General features: G+C 40.2%; 1 protein-coding gene across 8 annotated transcripts in view; it reads left to right on the top strand.

The window, feature by feature from the left end:
- Nucleotides 1-22347, top strand: part of MRPL42 (mitochondrial ribosomal protein L42) — a 60402-nt gene that overhangs the window by 32400 nt on the left and 5655 nt on the right. For 2 of the 8 annotated variants that reach the window (XM_009248095.4, XM_063711523.1), the window contains 3 exons: nt 2312-2375; nt 4730-4814; nt 12814-12977. In XM_009248095.4, coding sequence (XP_009246370.2) covers nt 2312-2375; nt 4730-4814; nt 12814-12977 — 313 coding nt within the window. 8 annotated transcript variants of the gene reach the window in all.

Raw genomic sequence — 22347 nt, forward strand, 5'->3', positions numbered from 1 at the left:
AAAAATAATAAAATAGTATAAATGATTTGTCTTACTGAATGCTCCTGTTTATGAGCACAGATAATTGAGAATTAATCTTTTCAGAGATGAAATTAAGTTTTGAATTCTTTGTATTTTATCTTGTATCAATGGAATTTTGGGGCTCACATTTTGCCAAATAGTCTTTTTTATGATAATCATGGATTTAATGGCAGCTTAACCTCTCTAGGGCAAAAAAAATAATGAATTTAGTTAAGAGACTTTTTAATGCCTTGGGGTAAGGATTTAGAGCATATGTATATGCAGTTATTGGGGAGAGGAGATGTGTACAAAGGTGGAAAACAGATACATGTAAATAATGCAGAACAAAAAATAACTACAGAGAAGGTATATCAATGTCATATGAAGCACTGATTATGGGACATGTAAAATAGACAACTCTTTCTTCTATGAGGAACCTTGGGGGCAGGGAGAGTAAAAAGGATTTCATGGAAGAAGAGTGTTTGACCTTTTTTTTTTTTTGAGATGAAGTCTCACTCTGTCACCCAGGCTGGAGTGCAATGGCACGATCTTGGCTCACTGCAACTTCTGCCTCCCGGGTTCAAGTGATTCTCCTGTCTTAGCCTCCTGAGTAGCTGGGATTACAGGTGTGTACCACCACACCTGGCTAATTTTTTGTATTTTTAGTAGAGAGGGGGTTTCACCATGTTGGCCAGGCTGGTCTTGAACTCCTGACCTCAAGTGATCCACCTGCCCTGGCCTCCCAAAGTGCTGGGATTACAGGCATGAGCCACTGCGCCCGGCAAGTATTTTAAGGATGAGGAGTATTTGAACAAAATGGGGATGGAATTCCATACTGAGGACATGGTAAAGGCTCGGAGATAGGAAAGGCAGGGTAGGTTACAGTTCTATATCACAGGAACAAGAGGCTCTGTTGAGACTTTGATTCTTGGCATTAACCAAGGTGCATTCAAAACTTGCTTTAACTATATTGAGCTACTTTTAAATTTTTTTCTTTATATTAAAAGAATACCCTTTTTTGAACATGGAAGAACCTTTCACAAGCTTTTAAAAAAGCAATTATGGCTGGGCATGGTGGCTCACACCTGTAATCCCAGCACTTTGGGAGGCCGAGGCAGGTGGATCACAAGGTCAGGAGATAGAGACCATCCTGGATAACATGGCGAACCCCGTCTCTACTAAAAATACAAAAAATTAGCCAGGCGTGGTGGTGGGCGCCTGTAGTCCCAGCTACTTGGGAGGCTGAGGCAGGAGAATGGCGTGAACCTGGGAGGCGGAGCTTGCAGTGAGTGGAGATCGCACCACTGCACTCCGGCCTGGGTGACAGAGCGAGACTCCGTCTCAAAAACAAAACAAAACAACAAAAACAAAAAAAGAAAAACAGTTTTGGCTCTTGAATTTGCAGGTATTCTAAAAAAGGAAAATATGCTTTAAAATGTAAGCATTTTGATTAAGAAAAGTTAATTTTAAACAAATCATTTCATATTTCATCACTTCACCACCACCCCACCCCTTATAAACTATGCACCTTGGAAAACCCAAATACTTTATTTTTATTTATGTTTTTGAGACAAAGTTTCACTCTTGTCGCACAGGCTGGAGTGCATATAGCATGATCTCAGCTCACTGCAAACTCTGCCTCCCGGGTTCGAGCAATTCTCCTGCCTCAGTCTCCCGAGTAGCTGACCACACCTGGCTAATTTTGTATTTTTAGTAGAGACAAAGTTTCACCATGTTAGTCAGGCTGGTCTCGAACTCCTTGACCTCAGGTGATCTGCCCACCTTGGCCTCCCAAAGTGTTGGGATTACAGGCGTGAGCCACTGTGCCCGGCCCCAAATAAGTTCTTTCTTGGAAAGGCTGGAGTACCCAAACACTTTTATTTTTTTTCTTACCTGGAGTCCTTGCGCCTGCTACTCCCTCTGCTAGAAACATTGTTTTCATCTCTTATCAGTCCTTACTTATTTTCTCATTCTTCAGAGCACCTTGGACATCATCTCCACTGAGAAGGCTTTCTTGAACCTGCACAATTTGTTTGGTAGCCTTTCTGTGTGACCCATCTTTGCCATTGTTTACCAATCCTAACAGTGCTTATCCTCTATGTTGTAATTGTTTGTCTGTCTCTCTCACAAGCAGACTATATACCCTTTTGAGGGTAGGGACTGAGTCTTGTTGTTGAATCCCTAGCCCCTAGCACAGGCCTGTTTCATACTAAACAGTAATGTTGGTTGAATGAGTAAAACTAGCTTTAAATTTATGGAGAAAATATGCTCAAATTAACCAAATCTGTTTCACTGTTTGGGGTTTTTGCAGATGGAGCTTTATATTGTGTTTGTCATAAATCTACGTATTCTCCTCTACCAGATGACTATAATTGGTATGTATTAAAATTCAATCGAAAAAATAATAGTCTTAGCTATAGCTGAAATGATTTAATTTTATTTCCTGTTTTGATGTCTGTTGCTTTCTTTTCTCATTATTCTTTCCTTAATTTTGTTTTTAAAAATTATTTTAATGATTTTATTTACCCAGTATCTGGGCTTATGAACATTTTAAATAAAAATCATTGTCATTGTGTTTCATTGAATATTTAATTTGTTATAAGACAGACATGCTGTTTAGAACTGCTATCTTTTCTTCCTGAAGCATGCTTTAGCTTTTTGGAAAAGTTAATTAGTTTTTATAGGGTTCATATCTATTAGCTTAAGCCATTATTTATCTTTTCTTTTGTTTGATATTGAATAATCCTAAATTACACATACTTAATTTAACCACCATTTATTTGGTACTTATTCAATTTAGTCACTATGATAAGAACTAGGAATAACATATGACATTGTCTTTTTTCTCTGCAGCAGAGTCTGATATGCAGAAACTGCAACCTATTTTCTTAATCTATGTTGTTTTTATTACAAATTATAATAAAAATGTTTTTTCTTCTCTCTTGACACTAGTTTTATTTTTATTTTGTTTTCCTGATGGGGTCTTGTTTTCTTGCTCAGGCTGGAGAGCAGTGGTGTGATCTTGGCTCACTGCAACCTGAGATGGGGTCTTGTTCTGTCACCCAGGCTGGAGAGCAGTGGTGTGATCTTGGCTCACTGCAACCTCCACCTCCTGTGTTCAGGCGATTTTGCAACCTCAGCCTCCTGAGTAGCTGAGACTATAGGCGCGTGCCACCATGCCTGGCTAATTTTTGTATTTTTAGTAGAGATGGGGTTTCACCATGTTAGCCAGGCTGGTCTCAAACTCCTGACCTCAGGTAATCTGCCCACCTGGGCCTCTCAAAATGCTGGAATTACAGGCATGAGGCACTGCACCTGACCTTTTATTTTTGTGAGACAGGGTCTCACTTTGTCACCCAGGCTGGAATGCAGTGGCACAATCTCAGCTCACTGCATCCTCAACTTCCGAGGTTCAAGTAATCCTCTTGCCTCAGCCCCCCAAGTAGCTGGGACTATAGGTGTGTGCCACCACACCCAGCTAATTCTGTATTTTTTGTAGAAACGGGGTTTCACCATGTTGCTCAGGCTGGTCTTAAACTCCTGAGCTCAAGCAATCTGCCTCCCTCGGCCTCCCAGCATACAAAGATTACAGGTGTGAGCCATCATGGTTGGCCTTTTATTTTTGAGACAGGGTCTCACCTTGTCACCCAGACTGGAGTGTGGTGGCGTTATGTCAGCTCATTGCAGCGTCAACCTCCCGGGTTCAAGCTGTCCTCCTGCCTCAGTCCCCCCAAGTAACTGGAACTACAGGTGTGTGCCACCACACCTGGCTAATTTTTTTTATTTTTTGTAGAGACAGGATTTTGCCATGTTACCCAGGCTGGTCTCAAACTCCTGAGCTCAAGTGATCCTCCCGCCTTGGCCTCCCAAAGTGTAAGGATTACAGATGTGAGCTACCACGCCTAGCCTTGACACTAGTTTTAATTGTACATCTAATGAGTACTATGATAGCGATGAAATTGGAATAGGTAACAGTTTTTGAACCTGGAAAGACTGAGTCATATAAGTGTTTTGCATTCTATAAAACTGTCTTCTCATGAAGAAATCGTTTGACAGATTAAATGTTCATTGTAGCCATGTTATGGTGTTCAATCTTGAAACCACGGTGAAACAATCTAATGCCTATTCTCTGTTAGCTACAAATGTATTTAGTTGTGGTATTTAAGCTGACATATTCTGTGGGATGGTCTTCATTTGTCTCCTGTGTTATGGGTACCAGGTTTGCCAATCCAGTGATGTAGTATCTTCTCTTCAGCAATTTGTGATTAATTTTAGCTTTTTTTTTTTTTTTTTTTGAGGTGGAGTCTCATTCTTTTGCCCAGGCTGGAGTGCAGTGGCGTGATCTTGACTTACTTCAGCCTCCGCCTCCTGGGTTCAAGTGATTCTCCTGCCTCAGCCTCCTGAGTAGCTGGGACTACAGGCGTGTACCACCACGCCTGGCTAATATTTGTATTTTAAGTAGAGACGGGGTTTTGCCAGGGTGGTCTTGAACTCCTGACCTCAAGCAATCCGCCCACCTCGGCCTTACACAGTGCTGGGATTACAGGCATGAGCCACCACACTGGGCCCAGAATGATTATTAGGCCGGGTACTAATTTTAGCTTTAAGCTGGAGTGGCCACTGCACTCCAGCCTGGGTGACACAGTGAGGTTCCATCTCAAAAAAAAAAAAAGGTAATCATTTTGCCTTGAATACAGTATAACTTTATTTCTAAACCATTCTTTTTTAGCAGCGTAGAGCTTGCTCTGACTTCTGATGGCAGGACGATAGTATGCTACCACCCTTCCGTGGACATTCCGTATGAACACACAAAAGTATGTATGAGAAAATTTCTCGCAGTTTTTCATTTGCTGTTACAAATGTTTGCACTTCTTTGTAGTATCCAAAAAGAAAGGAGTCATCTGATTTTCCTTGTTTTAGATTTTCTTTTGGCTTTTTAATTTTACTTTTTGGTTTTTTGCTTATTTATTTTTCATCTGCTTTCTTTACAGTCTTTTTTCAGAATACAAAATGAACCATTTAAACACAATTATGGCATCAGTTTTCTGGTCTAAAAAATTTGGTAGATTTCTGGTTAAGGATCAAATACATCTAGTATAAAATTATAAAATGCATTGTCCCATACTACCCCATATTATAATCTAGACAATTATGAAAAAGTTGTATTTTAGAGTGCTGTTACAAATAAAAGTTGTATTTTAGAGTGCTGGGATTACAGCTACTTTTTTACTATTGGTTCTGACAGTTTTTTTTTTTTAACATTTGGTGAATTTCTTTATTTTTATTTTTTAATGGGCCAACATAGGTATATATTTTGAATGGCCCAGTTAGATTTTTTTCCCTATTTTTTGAAAAGCCAAGTACTAGATAGAAGAGGATTTTGTATTGTTTTTAATATAATTTATTTTTAGTTTGACCCAAGTCTTTTTATTGTTTTGTATTTGAAATGCTTTTTCCTATTTCTTTAAGCCTCCTTCTACTAGGTAATGTTTGATTTGCTTTTTTTTTTGAGACAGGGTCTCACTCTGTCGCCCAGGCAGGAGTGCAGTGGCGTGATCTGGCTCACTGCAACCTCCACCTCCTGGGTTCAAGCTATTCTCCTGTTTCAGCCTCCCGAGTACCTGGGGCTACAGGCACCTGCCACCACGCCCGGCTAATTTTTGTATTTTTGGTAGAGACGGCGTTTCACCATGTTGCCCAGGCTGATCTCGAATTCCTAAGCTCAGGTGATCCGCCTGCCTCAGCCTCCCAAAGTGCTGGGATTACAGGCATGAGCCACCGTGCCCGGCCTTGATGTGCTTTTTGAGGAGAAAATTAGATGGTTTAAGTCATCCAAGATATTAGTGGTACTTATTTTAAAAAAATCATCGTTAGGGTCAGGGTGCTGGTTGATTTGACAAATAATTTCTTTTCTTTTTTTTTTTTTTTGAGACCTAGTCTCACTCTGTTGCCCAGGCTGGAGTGCAATGGCACGATCTCGGCTCACAGCAGCCTCTGCCTCCTGGGTTCAAGCGATTCTCCTGTCTCAGCCTCCCGAGTAGCTGGGATTACAGGCGTGCACTACCACACCCAGCTAATTTTTGTATTTTTAGTAGAGACAGGGTTTCACCATGTTGGGCAGGATGGTCTCGATCTCTTGACCTCATGATCTGCCTGCCTCAGCCTCCCAAAACGCTGGGATTACAGGTATGAGCCACCACGCCCAGGCCGACAAATAATTTCTGTATTCCTTTTTAAACTCACCATTTTGTCTCCCTGCTTTGTTAGGAAACAAAAGCCAGGTATCATAGGTACTAATCCAGTGCCTCTTTTATATCACTTATTTGGGCAACGTTTAGAAAAATAGGCCTACATCACTGAGTTTTGGCCTATAAACTCTCCAGGTCACACTATGTTGTGCCTTTGTCCATTGTTATTTTGTTAAATATCTTTGGTTTATTTGCCCTGTTTTAGCAATTATACTAAGAATGCCAGGTCATTTCATAGCATCCAGACTCGTATCCCCAAATGGCTCTTTATATCTCTGAATCTGACCCTCCTCAAATGTCAAAACTTTCCCACTGTGCTTGTAGAACTTACCACCCTTGGCAAAATCTCTTACAACCTTAACCTATTCCAGAATGTTGCCTTCACCTTCTGACTCTAATAGAAACCTGCCTGTACCCTGGAGACATTACTTCCCCAGCAGTTCTTTTAAGTAGTTGCTGCTTTCTCTCCCATACTCTTTTACCACTGGGTCTAAAGATGGGGAAGGTATCCTTGTAGCTTCTCACTGTCAAATCTAGATCATTTCTCTTCCTTCATAACAATTTCTAGCTTTGTAGCTTGTATCATTAAACTGCATCATTTACTATCTTTTTTTATTGCTGTTATCTACCAACTGCCAGGTTATTTCTCCTCCTCCACCACTCTGCACTTCCTTGAATATTCTAAGCTTGCTGTCACACTTTCTCCAATACTGTTTTACCCTCATTCTTTGTTACTTCAATATCCATGTAGGTGATCTAATACCGTGGTGCCTCACTTCTTGATCTCTCTCTACATCAGCTACCCACTTCCATGGGAGGATTCCCTATGATTCCCTAGAGATATTCTAATTACCAATCATTGCTACTCCTCTTTCCCAATCTAAATTTTAAGAAATCCAGTAGTTAACTACCAGTCCCTCTTGGTCTCCCAGCTCCAAGAATTATTCGTTCCCTCTTTGTAACCTACGTCGATTGATCCAACCACTTTTTCACAGTCCCTCGTGTATCTCACACATTCTGACTCCCTACTTAACCCAGCACAGACTCATATCATGGTTTATCATTATCATCATTCCTCTGTACACATGACCACCTCCCCTGCATCCTCTTTCTTTGTTGTGTTTCCTTTGTTTTGACAGTTACCTTCTCTGCCACATCATCAATATTCATCTCTCTAGTTTAGGTAAGTAATCACTCCTACAAGTTTTCAAGTAATCACTCCACTGCCACCATACTGACCACAACCCCAGCTGTTCTTCAGCTGTATTAGGCGAGCTCCCCACTCAGAGCTTTTGTATTTCCTGCTTCCTTTGCCTGGAATGCTTTTACTTCATAGTTTACTCCCTTTCCTTAAGGTCTTTTTCCTTATTTGTTATCTCGTGTGGCCTTCCTTGGCTACTGCATTTAAAGTTGTACCTCTGCTCCTGCACTCCTTGTTGTCCTTTGATTTACTTTTCTCAATAGCATTTATCATTTCTAGCATACTGGATGTTTTCTGGCTATCTCCCATCACTAAAATGTAAGCTTGGTGAGGACAGGGCCTTGTGTGTTTTTTTCCCCTGCTTGGTCTTCAGCACCTGGAATAATGCTTTGAACTTGGTAGGTGCACAATAAATATTTTTCTGTTAAGTGAATGAAGTTGTTCCTTCCTCTTCATGCTTAAGGGTTTTTTGTTTTAGGGCTAAGAGACATTCACATGAGAAAGCATGGAAAGTTTTTGTTTGTCAAGCAATAAATTGTAGATTGGGATGCAAAATAAGAAACACTCTTGAGAACATGTTACTATTAGTAGAATAATAGTAACATGGGCTCAAGCAATCCTCCCACTTTAGCCTCCTGAGTAGCTCGGACTATAGGCACACACCACCATGCCCAGCTAATTTTTTAAATTTTTTGTAGAGACAGGGTCTCACTATGTTGTCCAAACTGATCTTGAATTCCTGGACTCAAGCAGTCCTCTCACCTTGGCTTCTCAAAGTGCCGGGCTTACAAGCATGAGCCACTGTACCTTGCCCAATCTGGTTTTTTTTTGAGACAGAGTCTCGCTCTGTCAACCAGGCTAGAATGCAGTGGTGTGATCTTGTGTCATTGCAACCTCCATGCCTCCCCAGGTTCAAGTGATTCTTATGCCTCAGCCACCCAAATAGCTGGGATTACAGGCACTCGTGACCACGCCTGGCTAATTTTTGTATTTTCAGTGGAGAGGGGGTTTCGCCATGTTGGCCAGGCTGGTCTCTAACTCCTGGCCTCAAGTGATCTGCCTGCCTTGGCCTCCCGAAGTGCTGGGATTATAGGCATGAGCCACCACACCTGGCCCCATTCTGGTTTTTGTGACAAGGCTCTGGCTTGGCTCCCTTTCTACTTTTCACTGATATCTTTGTTACTTTGCATTTCTGTAGTACAGTCATGCATTGCTTACTGATGGGGATATGCATTGTTAGGCAATTTCATTGTTATGTGAACATCATAGAGTGTCACTTACGCAAACCTAGATCGTGTAGCCTACTACACACCCAGACTTCATGGTATAGCCTATTGCTCCCAGGCTGCAAACGTATACAGCATATTACTGTAGTGACTATAGGCAATTGTAACACCATGGTAAATATTTATATATCTAAACGTATTTAAACATAGAAAAGGCACAGTAAAAATGTGATATAAAAGATAAATTGTAATATACCTGTATAGGGTACTCAACCAAAAATGGAGCTTATAGGACTGGAAGTTGCCCTGGGTGAGTCAGTGAGTGTAAAGGCCTAGTACATTATTGTACACTGCTGTATACTTTATAAACAAACACTATATGCTTAGGCTACACTAAATTTTTAAAAAAATTTTTCTTTCTTTAATAATAAATTAACCTTAGGTTACTGTCACTTTTAAACTTAATAAACTTAAAAAAATTTTAATAATTTTTACTCTTTTGTAATAACACTTAGCTTAAAATATCGTGTACAGCTATACAAAAATATTTTCTTTATATCCTTATTCTATAAGCTTTTTTGTATTAAAATTTTTGTTTGCACTTTTTTAACTTTTTTTGTGAAAACTAAGACACAAACACAGTCTAGGCCCACACAGGGTCAGGATGATCAATATTACTGTCTTCTACCTCCACATTTTGTCCCACTGGAAGATCTTCAGGGACAGTAACATGCCTGGAGCTGTCATCTCCTATGATAACAATGCCTTCTTCTGGAATACCTCCTGAAGGGCTTGCCTGAGGCTGTTTTACAATTGACTTTTTTTAACAAGTAGAAGGAGTACACTCTAAAATAATGATAAAAAGTATAGTATAGTAAATGCATAAACCAGTTGCCTAGTCATTTATTATTATTTTTATTATTTAATTATTTTGGTTGAGACAGGGTCTCACTGCATGTTACTTTGGCTAGTTTTGAACTCCTGAGCTCAAGCCTCACTAAGTGCTAGGATTACAGATGTGAGCCACTGTACCCTGCCGTTATTTATTATTATTGTCAAGTATTATGTGCTATACATAATTGTATGTGCTATGCTTTTATACAGCTGGCAGTGCAGTCGGTTTGTTTACATTGGCACCACCACAAACGTGTAAGCAATGCATTGCACTATGGCGTTCTGCACCATCACTAGGTGACAGGAATTTTTTTAGCTTCTTGATAATCTTATGGGACCACTGTAGTATACACTGTCCTTCATCACTGTACATTGTTGACTAAAACATTGTTATTTCAGACAGAATCTTGCCCTGTCACCCAGGGTGGAATGCGGTGGCATGATCTCGGTTCACTGAAACCTCTGCCTCCTGGGTTCAAACAGTTCTTCTGCCTCAGCTTCCCAAGTAGCTGGGGTTACAGGCATGCACCACCACACCTGGCTAATTTTTGTATTTTCAGTAGAGACAGAGTTTCAACATGTTGGCCAGGCTGGTCTTGAACTCTTGACCTCATGTGATCCGCCCACCGTGGCCTCCCAAAGTGCTGGGATTACAGGTGTGAGTCACTGCGCCCAGCCTCAAAACATTCTTATGCAGCCCATGACTTTACTTAATTATGCCACCTCCATTGCTTTTTAAAAAACACACACATATATATAAAAATAGAGATGGGGGGTCTTACCATGGTGCCCAGGCTGGTCTCGACCTCCTAGGTTCAAGCATTCCTTTGCCACTTTGACCTTCCTAAGTGCCGGGATTACAGGTGTGAGCCACTGCACGTGGCCCACATTGCCTTTTTTTTTTTTTTAATTGACACAGGGTCTGTCTGTGTCACCAAGACTGGAATGCAGTGGCGCAATCTTGGCTCACTGCAGCCTCCGCTTCCCAGGCTTAAGTGGTCCTCCCATTTCAGCCTCCTGAGTAGCTGGGACTGCAGACGTGAGCTACCATGCCTGGCTAATTTTTTGTATTTTTTGTAGAGACATAGTCTCCAACTCCTGAGCACAAAGTGATCTGCCTGCCTCAGCCTCCCAAAGTGCTAGGATTAACACATGTGAGCCACCGCACCTGGCCACATTGCCTCTTAAAGACGTCTTGTTTCATGTGCATAAACTAGATATAAATATATGCTATAATATTTAATACAGTGGTAGAATGTAGTTGTCACTAATAGTGTATGAATGTAAAGAAAATATCTGTGTTTGAATTGTTTCTTACTAGCTGTAAATTCAGATTTTCATTGTATTATAATACGTATATATTGTTATTTTAAAGCAAGGCAGTGTTACAATCTTGTTACATATATATTATTATTATTGAATATGTTACTTTCATTATGATAGCTTTATATAGTATTGAATGTTACAATCTTTGTTACATACCTTAATATCACTTAATATTTAAAATATAGGTAACTTGACCCTCCAAGATAGTGATTCCTTTTGTTTTCCGTTTTGTTTTGTTTTGAGACAGGGTCTCACTCTTGCTCAGGCAGGAGGGTACTGTGCAGTCATGGCTCACTGCAGCCTTGAACTCCTGGGCTCAGAGGATCATCCTGCCTCAGACCCCAAGTAGCTGGGACTGCAGCCATGCACCACCACACCTGGCTAATTTATTTTTTGTTTTTAAATTTTTTGTAGAGATGAGGTCTCACTATCTTGCCCAGGCTGGTCTCAAACTCCTGGGCTCAAGTGGTTCTCCTACCTTGACCTCCGAAAGTGCTGGGATTACAGATGTGAGCCACATGGCTGGCTAAGACAGTGATTCTTAAAGTCTTTAGTGAGTCACTATTACTGGTGGAATATGTTGTATATCATTCATGTGTGTTGAGGAGATGAGATTTTTAGTAATCATTAACTTTGGGGGAAAGCTGTTTAAATTACAATAAAGCACTGTTTGGTGGCATTTTAGTCACCTGAAATGAAAATGTTGAAAATTTTTCTGCTTCCGTTGGATGTAAGAAATGTCATTTTCTTTCTTTTTTTTTTTTTTTTTTTTTTGAGACAGTCTTGCTCTTTCGCCCAGGCTGGAGTGCAATGGTGCAATTTTGGCTCACTGCAACCTCTGCCTCCTGGGCTACAGCGATTCTCCTTCCTCAGCCTCCGGAGTAGCTGGGATTACAGGCATGCGCTACCGCACAAAGCTAATTTTTAAGTAGAGATGGGGTTTCACCATGTTGGCCAGGGTGGTCTTGAACTCCTGACCTCAGGTGATCCACCTGCCTTGGCCTCCCAAAGTGCTGGGATTACAGGCGTGAGCCACCGCACCTGGCCAAAAAATGTCATTTTCAATGAAAAGTTTTTAATTGTTTCTCATCTTAATGATATAAAAGGTAAATGGTAAACTTTTAAGTTAAAAAATAATAATAGGCATAATTTATACCTTTGAGAAACAGAAACTAAAGTAGTAAGTACTTTATTACTGCGGAAAATAAGAACATTAAATGAGGGCTTTCTTTTTTTCTTTTTTTCTTTTTTTTTAATTTGTAGTAGAGACATGGTCTCGCTGTGTTGCCCAGGCTGGTCTTGAACTCTTGAACTGAAGTGATCCTCCCACCTTGGCCTCCCAAAGTGCTGAAATTACAGGCATGAGCCACCACACCTGGCCTTTCTATTTTTCTTTCTCTTTTTTTGTGACAGGGTTTCACTCTGTCACCCAGGCTGGAGCGCAGTAGTGTGATCACAGGTAGCCTCAACCTCCTGGTCTCAAATGATCCTCCCACTTCAGCCTCTTGAGTAGCTGGGACTACAGGTGCATGCCATCACGCCTAGATAGTTTTTAAATTTTTTTTGTCTGACCATGTTGTCCAAGCTGGTCCCATGCTTTGGAACTCCTGGGCTCAAGCGATTCTCCTGCCTTGGTTTCCCAAAGTGCTGGGATTACAGGCATGAGCCACTCACTGCACCTGGCCTAAATAAGAACTTTACTATTAGAAAAGAAACGTAAAATTTACTGTGAGAAGAAAAATATTTCTGACTAATGAATAATGCAACTAAGTGAAACTTTGTTTTGATAACTTATTTGCCCACCCTAAAGTACTATAGTGAATTACTGAGTATGGTAATTGTTTTATTGTAATCTCAAACAAAAATGCTGGCTAACATTCCCAGATCTTCATGATGTTTGTTACTGATTATTTTGTAGCCTATCCCTCGGCCAGATCCTGTGCATAATAATGAAGAAACACATGATCAAGTGCTGAAAACCAGATTGGAAGAAAAAGTTGAACACCTTGAGGAAGGACCTATGATAGAACAACTTAGCAAAATGTTCTTTACTACTAAGCACCGTTGGTATCCTCATGGACGGTAAATTTTCTTTTCTTTTCTTCAATCCCTGCTACATACGGTAAAGGAACACATAGATTTTCTTGCAATAACAAACTTCTGACGTGGTGTTTTGCATGAGGAAATTAACCCCAAGTAGAATCACCTACTATTTTGTACTTTTTTTTTCTTTTCTGAGACAGGATCTCGCTCTGTCACCCAGGCTGGAGTGCAGTGCCACAATCTCAGCTCACTGCAGCCTCAACCTCCAGTGCTCAAGCGATCTTCCTACTTTAGCCCTCCGAGTAGCTAGTACTACAGGCATGTGCCACCACACCTGGCTAATTTTGTTCTTTTTTTTTTTGAGACAGAGTCTTGATCTGTCACCCAGGCTGGAGTGCAGTGGCGCGATCTTGTTTCTCTGCAACTTCCACCTCCCAGGTTCAAGCGATTCTCTTGCCTCAGCCTCCTGAGTAGCTGGGACCACAGGCACGTGCCACCATGCCCGGCTAATTTTTTGTATTTTCATTAGAGGCGGGGTTTTACCGTGTTAGCCAGGATGGTCTTGAATTCCTGACCTTGTGATCCACCCACCTTGGCCTCCCAAAGTGCTGGGATTACAGGCGTGAGCCACCGAGCCTGGCTCTTTTTTTTTCTTTTGTAGAGGCAAGGTCTCACTCACTGTGTTGCGCAGGCTGATTTTAAACTCCTGGACTCAAGTGATCCTCCTCCCTCAGCTGGGATTATAAGAATGAGCCACTGCCACTGTACTTTTAAATTTACATATAGTTTAGCTAAAATGAAATAGTACTTCTTTCTTTCTTTATTTTAATGGGGGAATTTAACCAGAGCTTTCAGTGAATTTTGTAAGAGTTCTTGAAAATTTTTACGTTCTATGATGTATTCATTTAATATGTTGTTTTTGTTCATTTTCCTGTTAATTGATTGTGTCTTCAGCCCTTTATCAATTTCTTTAACAGATTTTGAGTTATTGCAAAAACTTTGGGGTACAGCAAATGATTGGGCAGCATATGTTGTTCTCAGTTCCCTTGGAAACTGTAATTGCCCTGATGTTTGCAAATACTCACATTTTCCATCGATTCTTACCTGCCATTTGACTCTGGCATTAATTAGTTTTCCTTTTTTTGATTTTTTTCTTTTGTATCTATCTTCTTCCATACCAAACTATAAGATGTTTTTGTTGTTTATATTTGAACAAACTTTTTTTTCTTTTTTGTGAGAAGGAGGTCTCACTATGTTACCCAGGCTGATCTTGAACTCCTGGGCTCAAGCAATCCTCCTTCCTCAGCCTCCTAAGTAGCTGGGATTACAGGCACACCCTGCCACGCCCAGCTAGTTTGAATAAAACTTTGTTCTTACTTGTTTAACTCGGTAACTAGCACTGGCTGGCATATTTATGGCAGGATACATTTATAGAATTAATGAATATACATTTATCAAGTGGCTCTAAGTGCTGGTTAATGCAAAACATAATCCCCACTTACAAATTGTTTATAGTCAAGGAGGGAAGATAGTAGAGTAAATAAACGGTTAAATCAAGTGTGATTGAGCCTTGAAGGAGGGTTAGGAGTTAACCCACGGAGAATGAGGGGTAAACTTCACAGGCAGAGGAAACAGCATTTCGGATAAAGTGTGTGGGGGAAATTACTAATAGGTCGGATTATGGCACCCAGAATATTAATTTATTATAACAAAACATAGCCCATTGTTTCCTGTCTTAAGAAGCCCCTTTCTTAATAATCTCTATAATAAAAGTGATTTTTTTTGTATCATTTTCCCAAGGAAAAATATTGATTTTTTTGGGGGGGCGGGCAACATAGTCTTTCAATTCCTGCTTCTCTTTTGTATCTCCTTCCTTGATTTTTCCTTCTTATTTATTTAATTTAATTTTATTTATTTATTTATTTATTTATTTATTGAGACATAGTCTTGCTCTGTCGCCTAGGCTGGAGTGCGGTGGTGTGATCTCAGCTCACTGCAACTTCCCCCTCCCAGGTTCAAGTGATTCTCCTGCCTCAGCCTCCCAAGTAGCTGGGACTACAGGCACGTGTGCCACCATACCTGGCTAATCTTTTGTATTTTTAGTAGAGACAAGGTTTCACCATGTTGGCCAGGCTGGTCTCGAACTCCTGACCTCAGGTGATCTGCCCACCTTGGCCTCCCAAAGTGCTGGGATTACAGGCGTGAGCCACTGCTCCCGGCCTTCCTTCTTATTTAATACCCACTTTGTTTATGCATGCTATCTGGATTTTTCCCTATATTTTTAATTGTAAGGTTAGGATGTGCAAACAAATTAGGAAACCATCTCATAGCCCTGTATCTTAAATCATTAAATCTCATTATATTCTGAGATTTCTTTTTATGATTCTTAACATCTCTCATGTTTATTTTTGATTTGTATCACATTATCCAGGTATTTGAGTTCAAACCTTGTTTCAACTTCTTCTGTAATGGCTTTCAGTACCTGTTTCTTTCCTGCATGTTCCATATTGCTACAATCTGTTTTAAGCATTCATAACCAAATCACTCTAAAGGTATGTAACTTGACGGAGACAAGACTGAAGACAGGGAGACTAGGAGTCTTAAAACTGAGCATGTTATCTTTAGACATTTGTGTCTAGTACCCTATGTTTAATCTTATTTACTTAATCTTACTGCTAATCAGCTTTAGACTGCTAGTTAATTTAATCTCCTGATATTTTTTCCTATCAAAATTACTAGGCAATTTTTATTGTAAATTGACTTTAATTAGATTATCCCAATATATATCCTAATAAAGAGCTTGGCAGAAAAACCCCAGAGACTAGTTTATGTGTATAAAGAGAAATTTTATCTGTAGGACTTGTCCTTGTAGATGTATCATCTTGCTGAATTTTAAATATGCCTATGTGTAATCACTTATCATTCAACACATATTTATTTGATATCTACATATGTATTTTGGATTAATGTGAATCATTTTCAAGTGTTGGTTTCTGGATGTCAGTGGCCATTTCTTTCTTTTTGTCTGTCTATCTGTCCGTCCGTCCATTCATGCATTGATTCATTCATTCATTCTCAGCTTGTTTTCCCTAGTCAGACCACTTCTTTTTAAACCTCATTTAATATATAGAAGGATGATTTACTAAATATTTCACAGTTCTTAAGTTACAGCAGTCAAAAGAATGGGACTCATTATGAATTTAATAACTGGGCATATATAACTTCTTCTTAAATAAGTTTTTATTAAAAGGTATAAAACACATTTTATTTTTTTTTTTATTTTTTATTTTTCTGAGACAGAGTCTTGCTCTGTCGCCCAGGCTGGAGTGCAGTGGTGCCATCTCGGCTCACTGCAACCTCCGCCTCCTGGGTTCAAGCGATTCTAGTGCCTCAGCCTCCCAAGTAGCTGGGACTACAGGTGCACACCACCGTGCCTGGTTGTTTTTTGTATTTTTAGTAGAGACGAGGTTTCACCATGTTGGCCAGGCTGGTCTCAAACTCCAGACCTCAAATGATCCCACTGCCTTGGGCTCCCAAAGTGCTGGGATTACAGGTGTGAGCCACCATGCCTGGCCAAAACACACATTTTTAAAAAGTATTTTTAAACTATGCAGAAGTATTTAAAATATAAAATAGAAGTGTTCTCTATTTCTATGTTCTCCATAGGGAATTGGGTATACTATGAGGTAGGGCTATTCATAGAGGTAGAGGTTAACCCACCTAGATGTTGAACATCTTTTCATGTGCTTATTGGCCATTCATATGTTTGGGTTTTGGTTTTTGTTTGTTTTCAGTTAAGTATCTGTAGAAATATTTTGCCTATTTTTTAAAAAGCAAAGTGGTTGTTTTATTAAGGTATAAAACTTACAGACCAAAGTGCTATATGAGCTATATGCTTTGTAAATTTTTTTATCTAAGCTTGCCTTTCACTATGTATATATGTATGTATGTATTTTAATAGATGCTGTCTTAGATGTGGTTTCCTAGGAGACCCTAAGATAAGGATTTTTTTGTTTGTTTTATTTCAGTTTTTAGCTTCAGGGGGTACACAAGGGTATATTGTGTGATGCTGAGGTTTGGAGTATGATTGAACCCATCACCCAGGCAGTGAGATAGTGACCAGTAGGTAGTTCATCAGCTTTCTGTCACCTCTTTCCCTCCTGTCTGTTGTCCCCAGTGTTTTTTGTTTCCATCTTTGTGTCCGTGTGTACCCAGTGTTTGGCTCCCACTTATACGTGAGAACATGTGGTATTTGGTTTTCTGTTTCTGTGTTAATTTGCTTAGGATAATGGCTTCCAGCTGCATCTGTGCTGCTGCAAAGGACATGATTTTGTTCTTTTTTTATGTCTGTATAGTATTCCATGGTGTATGTGTACCACATTTTCTTTATCCAGTTCACCATTGACAGGCACCTGGATTGATTCCATGTCTTTGCTGTTGTGAGTAGTGCTACAGTGTACATACAATTACATGTGTCTTTTTGGTGGAACAGTTTCTATTCCTTTGGGTATTTACCTAGTAACGGGATTGGTGGGTCGAATGGCAGTTCTGTTTTTAGTTCTTTGAGAAATCTCCAAATTGCTTTCCATAGTGGCTGAACTAATTTACATTCCCACCAATAGTATGTAAGCATTTGCTTTTCTTTGCAGCCTTGCCAACATTTATTATTTTTTTCTGTTTTTAATGATAGCCATTCTAACTAGTATCAGCTGGTATCACACTGTGATTTTTTAAATTTGCATTTCTCTGATGATTAGTGATGTTGAGCATTTTTTCATATGTTTGTTGGCTGCTTGTATGTCTTCTTTTGAGAAGTGTCTGTTCATGTTCCCTTGCCCACTTTTTAATGGAATTACTTGTTTTTGCTTGTTGATTTAAGTTCCTTACAGATTCTGGTTCTAGAAGGGGTTTGAGAAGTCATTAAACTCTTGAAATTATTTGTAAAAATTTTGAATATGTGTTTTTCTGGGCAGTGGATTCAAAACTTTTATCAGACTCTCAATGAAGTATGAGACCTTCAGAATGCTAAGAACTATCCATTAAAAGTGTCATTTCAGCATACACTCTTCAACTATATTTACTACTCAAGACTGAAAATGTTTGAGACTCTGGTATCCCTAAACTGAACAAAGTCAGGTTCTAAAATATGCTCAATAAATGTCAAATAGCATTTACAGATATCTTATCATGCATGAATTTTAATGTACAGTACAATCACTAGCCAAAAGCAAGCACCTTCATTTTAGGATGACCTTATTCTATCATCCAGATTGGGAACCTTGCAGACACTATTAATAATTAATACAAGAGTTAAATTGAGATTGCTCCTGGCAAACCAAGTTATATTGTTACACTTCTTAGATTACACAATGACTCAGTGACATCTGGAACGCTGGTCTACAGCTCTTAACCTGGAAAACTTTACCTCCCGGTTCATACTAAGCTAGGTAATCAAATCTGTTTCCTATTGATGGAAGTAGCTAACTTTGGTTGTCTCCATGGAAAAATATTAAAGTAGTTTCTTAAATAAAGTGGTACTATTCTCCATGCATTTGTAAGATTGCCCTATATTTCAGAAATTTAGAATTATTTTCTCCTTCCTGCCTGCCTGCCTGCCTCCCTCCCCCCACCTCCTCTCTTTTACTCTCCTCCTTTCTTTGAGTCATGGTCTTGCTCTAACACCCAGGATGGAGTGTAATGACACAATCATAGCTCGTTGCACCCTCAAGCTCCTGGGCTCAAGTGATCCTCCCACCTCAGTCTTCTGAGTAGGTAGGACTACAGGCATACAGCACCATGCCCAGCTAATTTTTAAAAATTGTGGGGGCTGGGCACAGTGGCTCATCCCTGTAATTCCAGCACTCTGGTAGGCCAAGGTGGGCAGATCAGTTGAGCCTAGGAGTTCGAGACCAGCCTGGGCAACATGATGAAACCACATCTCTACAAAAAATTTAAAAAGTAGCCAGGCATGGTGGTATGCATCTGTAGTCCCAGCTACTCAGGAGGCTGAGGCAGGAGAATCTCTTGAACCTGGGAGGTGGAGGTTGTAGTGAGCCGAGATCAGGCCACTGCATTCCAGTCTGGGTGACAGGGCAAGACCCTGTCTCAAAAACAAACAAAAAAAAAGGTATTACGGGAATCAGAATCATTTATCCATTTTAAAATGTGTGAGCACCTACTATGTGTAGATCCTAAGGATTCTGTAGTACACAAAACAAGATAAAAATCCCGACTTTCATGGATCTTACGTTCCAGTACAGGAGATAGGAAAATAAGATGAATAAGCTGGTCAGGGAAGGCTTCAATGAGTAAAAACCTGAAGGAAGTAAGAGAGCTAGCTTTACTGATACTGTGAGAAAGAGTGTTCTGTGCGACAAACAGCAAGTATAAAGGCCCTGAGGTGGAAGGAAGGACGTGTTCAAAAGCAAAAAAGAGGCCATGTAGCCAGAATACATGAACAAGGAAAAGACAGTAGGGCATGAGAGCAGAGAGGTAATGCAGGACCAAATCACGTAGGTAGTTGTAGGCCTAGAGTGTTTCTGAGTGAGATAGGAAGTTGTTTGAGGATTTTCAACAGAAAAATTACAAGAACCAAGGAAGTGTTAACAGTAGGTTACTCTGGCTGCTATGCTACAAACAGACTGCAGCAAAGCAAAGGAAGCAGCTGGGAGACCAGTTAGGAAGTTATTTCAACAAAACAGGCAAGAATGGTGATTTGGACTAGGAAAGCGGCAGAGGGAATGGTGATAAGTGGTCAAATCTAGATACATTTTGGAGATAGAGCTAACAAGATTCGCTAATAGACCAGATGTTGGGTATGAGACAGAGAGAGGAATCAAGAGTGGTACCAAGGTTTTTGGCCCAAGCACCTAGAAGAATAGAACTGGCATTAACTGAGAGAGCAGGCTTCAGGAGAAGCTGGTTTGTGGAGGACCATCAGAAGCGCAGTTAGACACATACCGAGTTAAGGATACCTACTACACATGTCAAGCAGGCAGTTGGATATGTAAGTCTAGAGGTCAAGGGACAGGTCTTGACCACAGATGGATTTGGAAGTCATCATCACACAGATGGTATTTAATGCCATGGGACTGGATGAGATTCCTGTCCTAGACAATGGAACAGAAAAGTGGAGAGGTCCAAGGACTGATTCTTGGGGCACTCCAAAGTCTAGAGACAAGGGAGATGAAAAGGAAGCACCAAGATAAATCAAGATAGTATATTAACTTTGGATATGTAGAAAGAATTTCAACCATTACTAAGGTCGAATTAACGAGAAAAGTAACAGACACACCATCAGGAACTCTATAGAGATATAGTGATACAGGGGTCCCCAGAGAAACTCCGACCAGCTTGTGCACTGGGAAAATGGGGTGGAGCTTTGCGAAGTTCGCGCTGTTTGCAGGGAAAAGGAGCCTGGCCTCTTGTGATCTGGTGTGGTAACCTGGGGATTCAATCTGTGAGATGTGGGCCTGTTAATAGGAACCTCTCTTGCTTTGCTGAGTTTTTTCCTTTTCACCCAATAAACCCTGTCCTTCCTCACCCTTCAAATTGTCTGTGAACCTAATTTTTTGTGGTTGTGTGTCTTTAGCTGACCTAAGAAAAAAATCCTACAACAATAATACTGCTCAAATGATGTGTTCTAGGAAGATTATATTAGAAGGAATACTTTATGACTTGATTTTTTTTCATGCCAACTAAGGAAGACTAAAGACTCAGCCTCCTAAGTAGCTGGGACTACAGAAGCATACTACCATACCTGGCTGATTTTTTTGTTATTGTTTGTATTTTTTGGAGAGATGGGGTTTGCCATGTTGCCCATGCTGATCTCCAACTGCTGGGCTCAAGCAGTCTGTCCACCTCGGCCTCCCAAAGTGCTGGGATTACAAGCTTGTAATCCTGGCCCACAGATTTAATAGTAAACACTTCAGATTTTCAGACATGAGATAATCTAATCAATGATACTTATTAGCCACTGGCCTATTCAGCATTGATTCTTTAGAGTCATACAACTTAAACTCCCAGTTCACCCACCTTGGGTGAGGCCAATAATTAGACTCAGGTAGCTTCAAGACTGAATGAAGTGGGGCAACACTTCTGGATCATTAAGGATCTGCTGACCTTGATTAAGAATCTGATAATGAGGAACATCTTAACCCGCCTGTGACCTACCTGGATAAAATGGATAAACCCATGTAACCTGGTAGCTGAACTCTGGAAATAAAACTTCCAAGAATCACTGGGAAATTTACCAGTGCATCCTCAAAACTTCCATAAAGTACCATTTCAAAGAGGAACTGAACACCTTAAAGAAACTGTGAAGACAATTAGGTGAGATAGTATTCCATCAGACAATAATTTAATACTCATACATTGTATTAAGGATACTGTGTTAGAATTATTGTGGAAAATTACAAAACAGATGTTTGGGTTTTGTTTTTGTTTTTGTTTTTGTTTTTGTTTGACACGGAGTCTTGCTTTGTCACCCAGGCTGGAGCGCAGTTGCACAATCTCAGCTAACTGCAGCCACCACCTCCTGAGTTCAAGCAATTCTCCTGCCTCAGCCTCCCGAGTAGCTGGGATTACAGGCGTCCACCACCACACCCGGCTAATTTTCGTATTTGTAGTAAAGACAGGGTTTCGCCGTGTTGGCCAGGCTGGTCTCGAACTCCTGACCTCAAGCGATCCACCCACCTCGGGCTCCCAAAGTGCTAAGATGACAAGCATGAGCCACCACGCCCAGACAACATCCTTAACAAAGTGGAAATACTCCAGAGAAGAAGATTTAACCAAAAAAAGTCACCTAAAAATGTAAATATAACATTAACAGATGCCTAATAAACTATAATTATATGCAGTTGTGCTAAGAGGGACAGTAGATATTCAAAGTGAATATAAAAAAGTAAAATGTCATGAAGAAAGTAAGATAAGAGCAAATAGAAGAGGAAGAGTAAAAGTGCTGAAAACAGGGTAAAGCATTTTAAATAGCTTGATGTTGAAATGAGATGGGGCACTGAGGTCAGATTAGGTTAAAAAAAAAAAAAAAAAGGCAAGCCCCAACTATATGCTGCCTATAAGAAATCCACTTTAAAAATAAAGACAGCCAGATTAAAAGTAATACAGAAATGACAAAGGTGACATTACAACCAATCCCAGAGAAATACAACAGATTCTCAGAGACTATTTTTTTTTTTTTTTGGGTTGGGGGCGGGTGGGGATGGAGTTCTGCTCTTGTCCCCCAGGCTGGAGTGCAATGGCACAATCTAGGCTCACTGTAACCTCCGTCTCCCAGTGATTCCTCAGAGACTATTATTAGGAACACTTCCAAGCACACAAACTAGAAAATCTAGAGGCAATGGACAAATTCCTGAAAACGTACAACCTCCCATGATTGAATCAGGAAGAAACT

This window comes from Pongo abelii, chromosome 10 (assembly GCF_028885655.2).
Source record: "Pongo abelii isolate AG06213 chromosome 10, NHGRI_mPonAbe1-v2.0_pri, whole genome shotgun sequence".
Lineage (NCBI taxonomy): Eukaryota > Metazoa > Chordata > Mammalia > Primates > Hominidae > Pongo > Pongo abelii.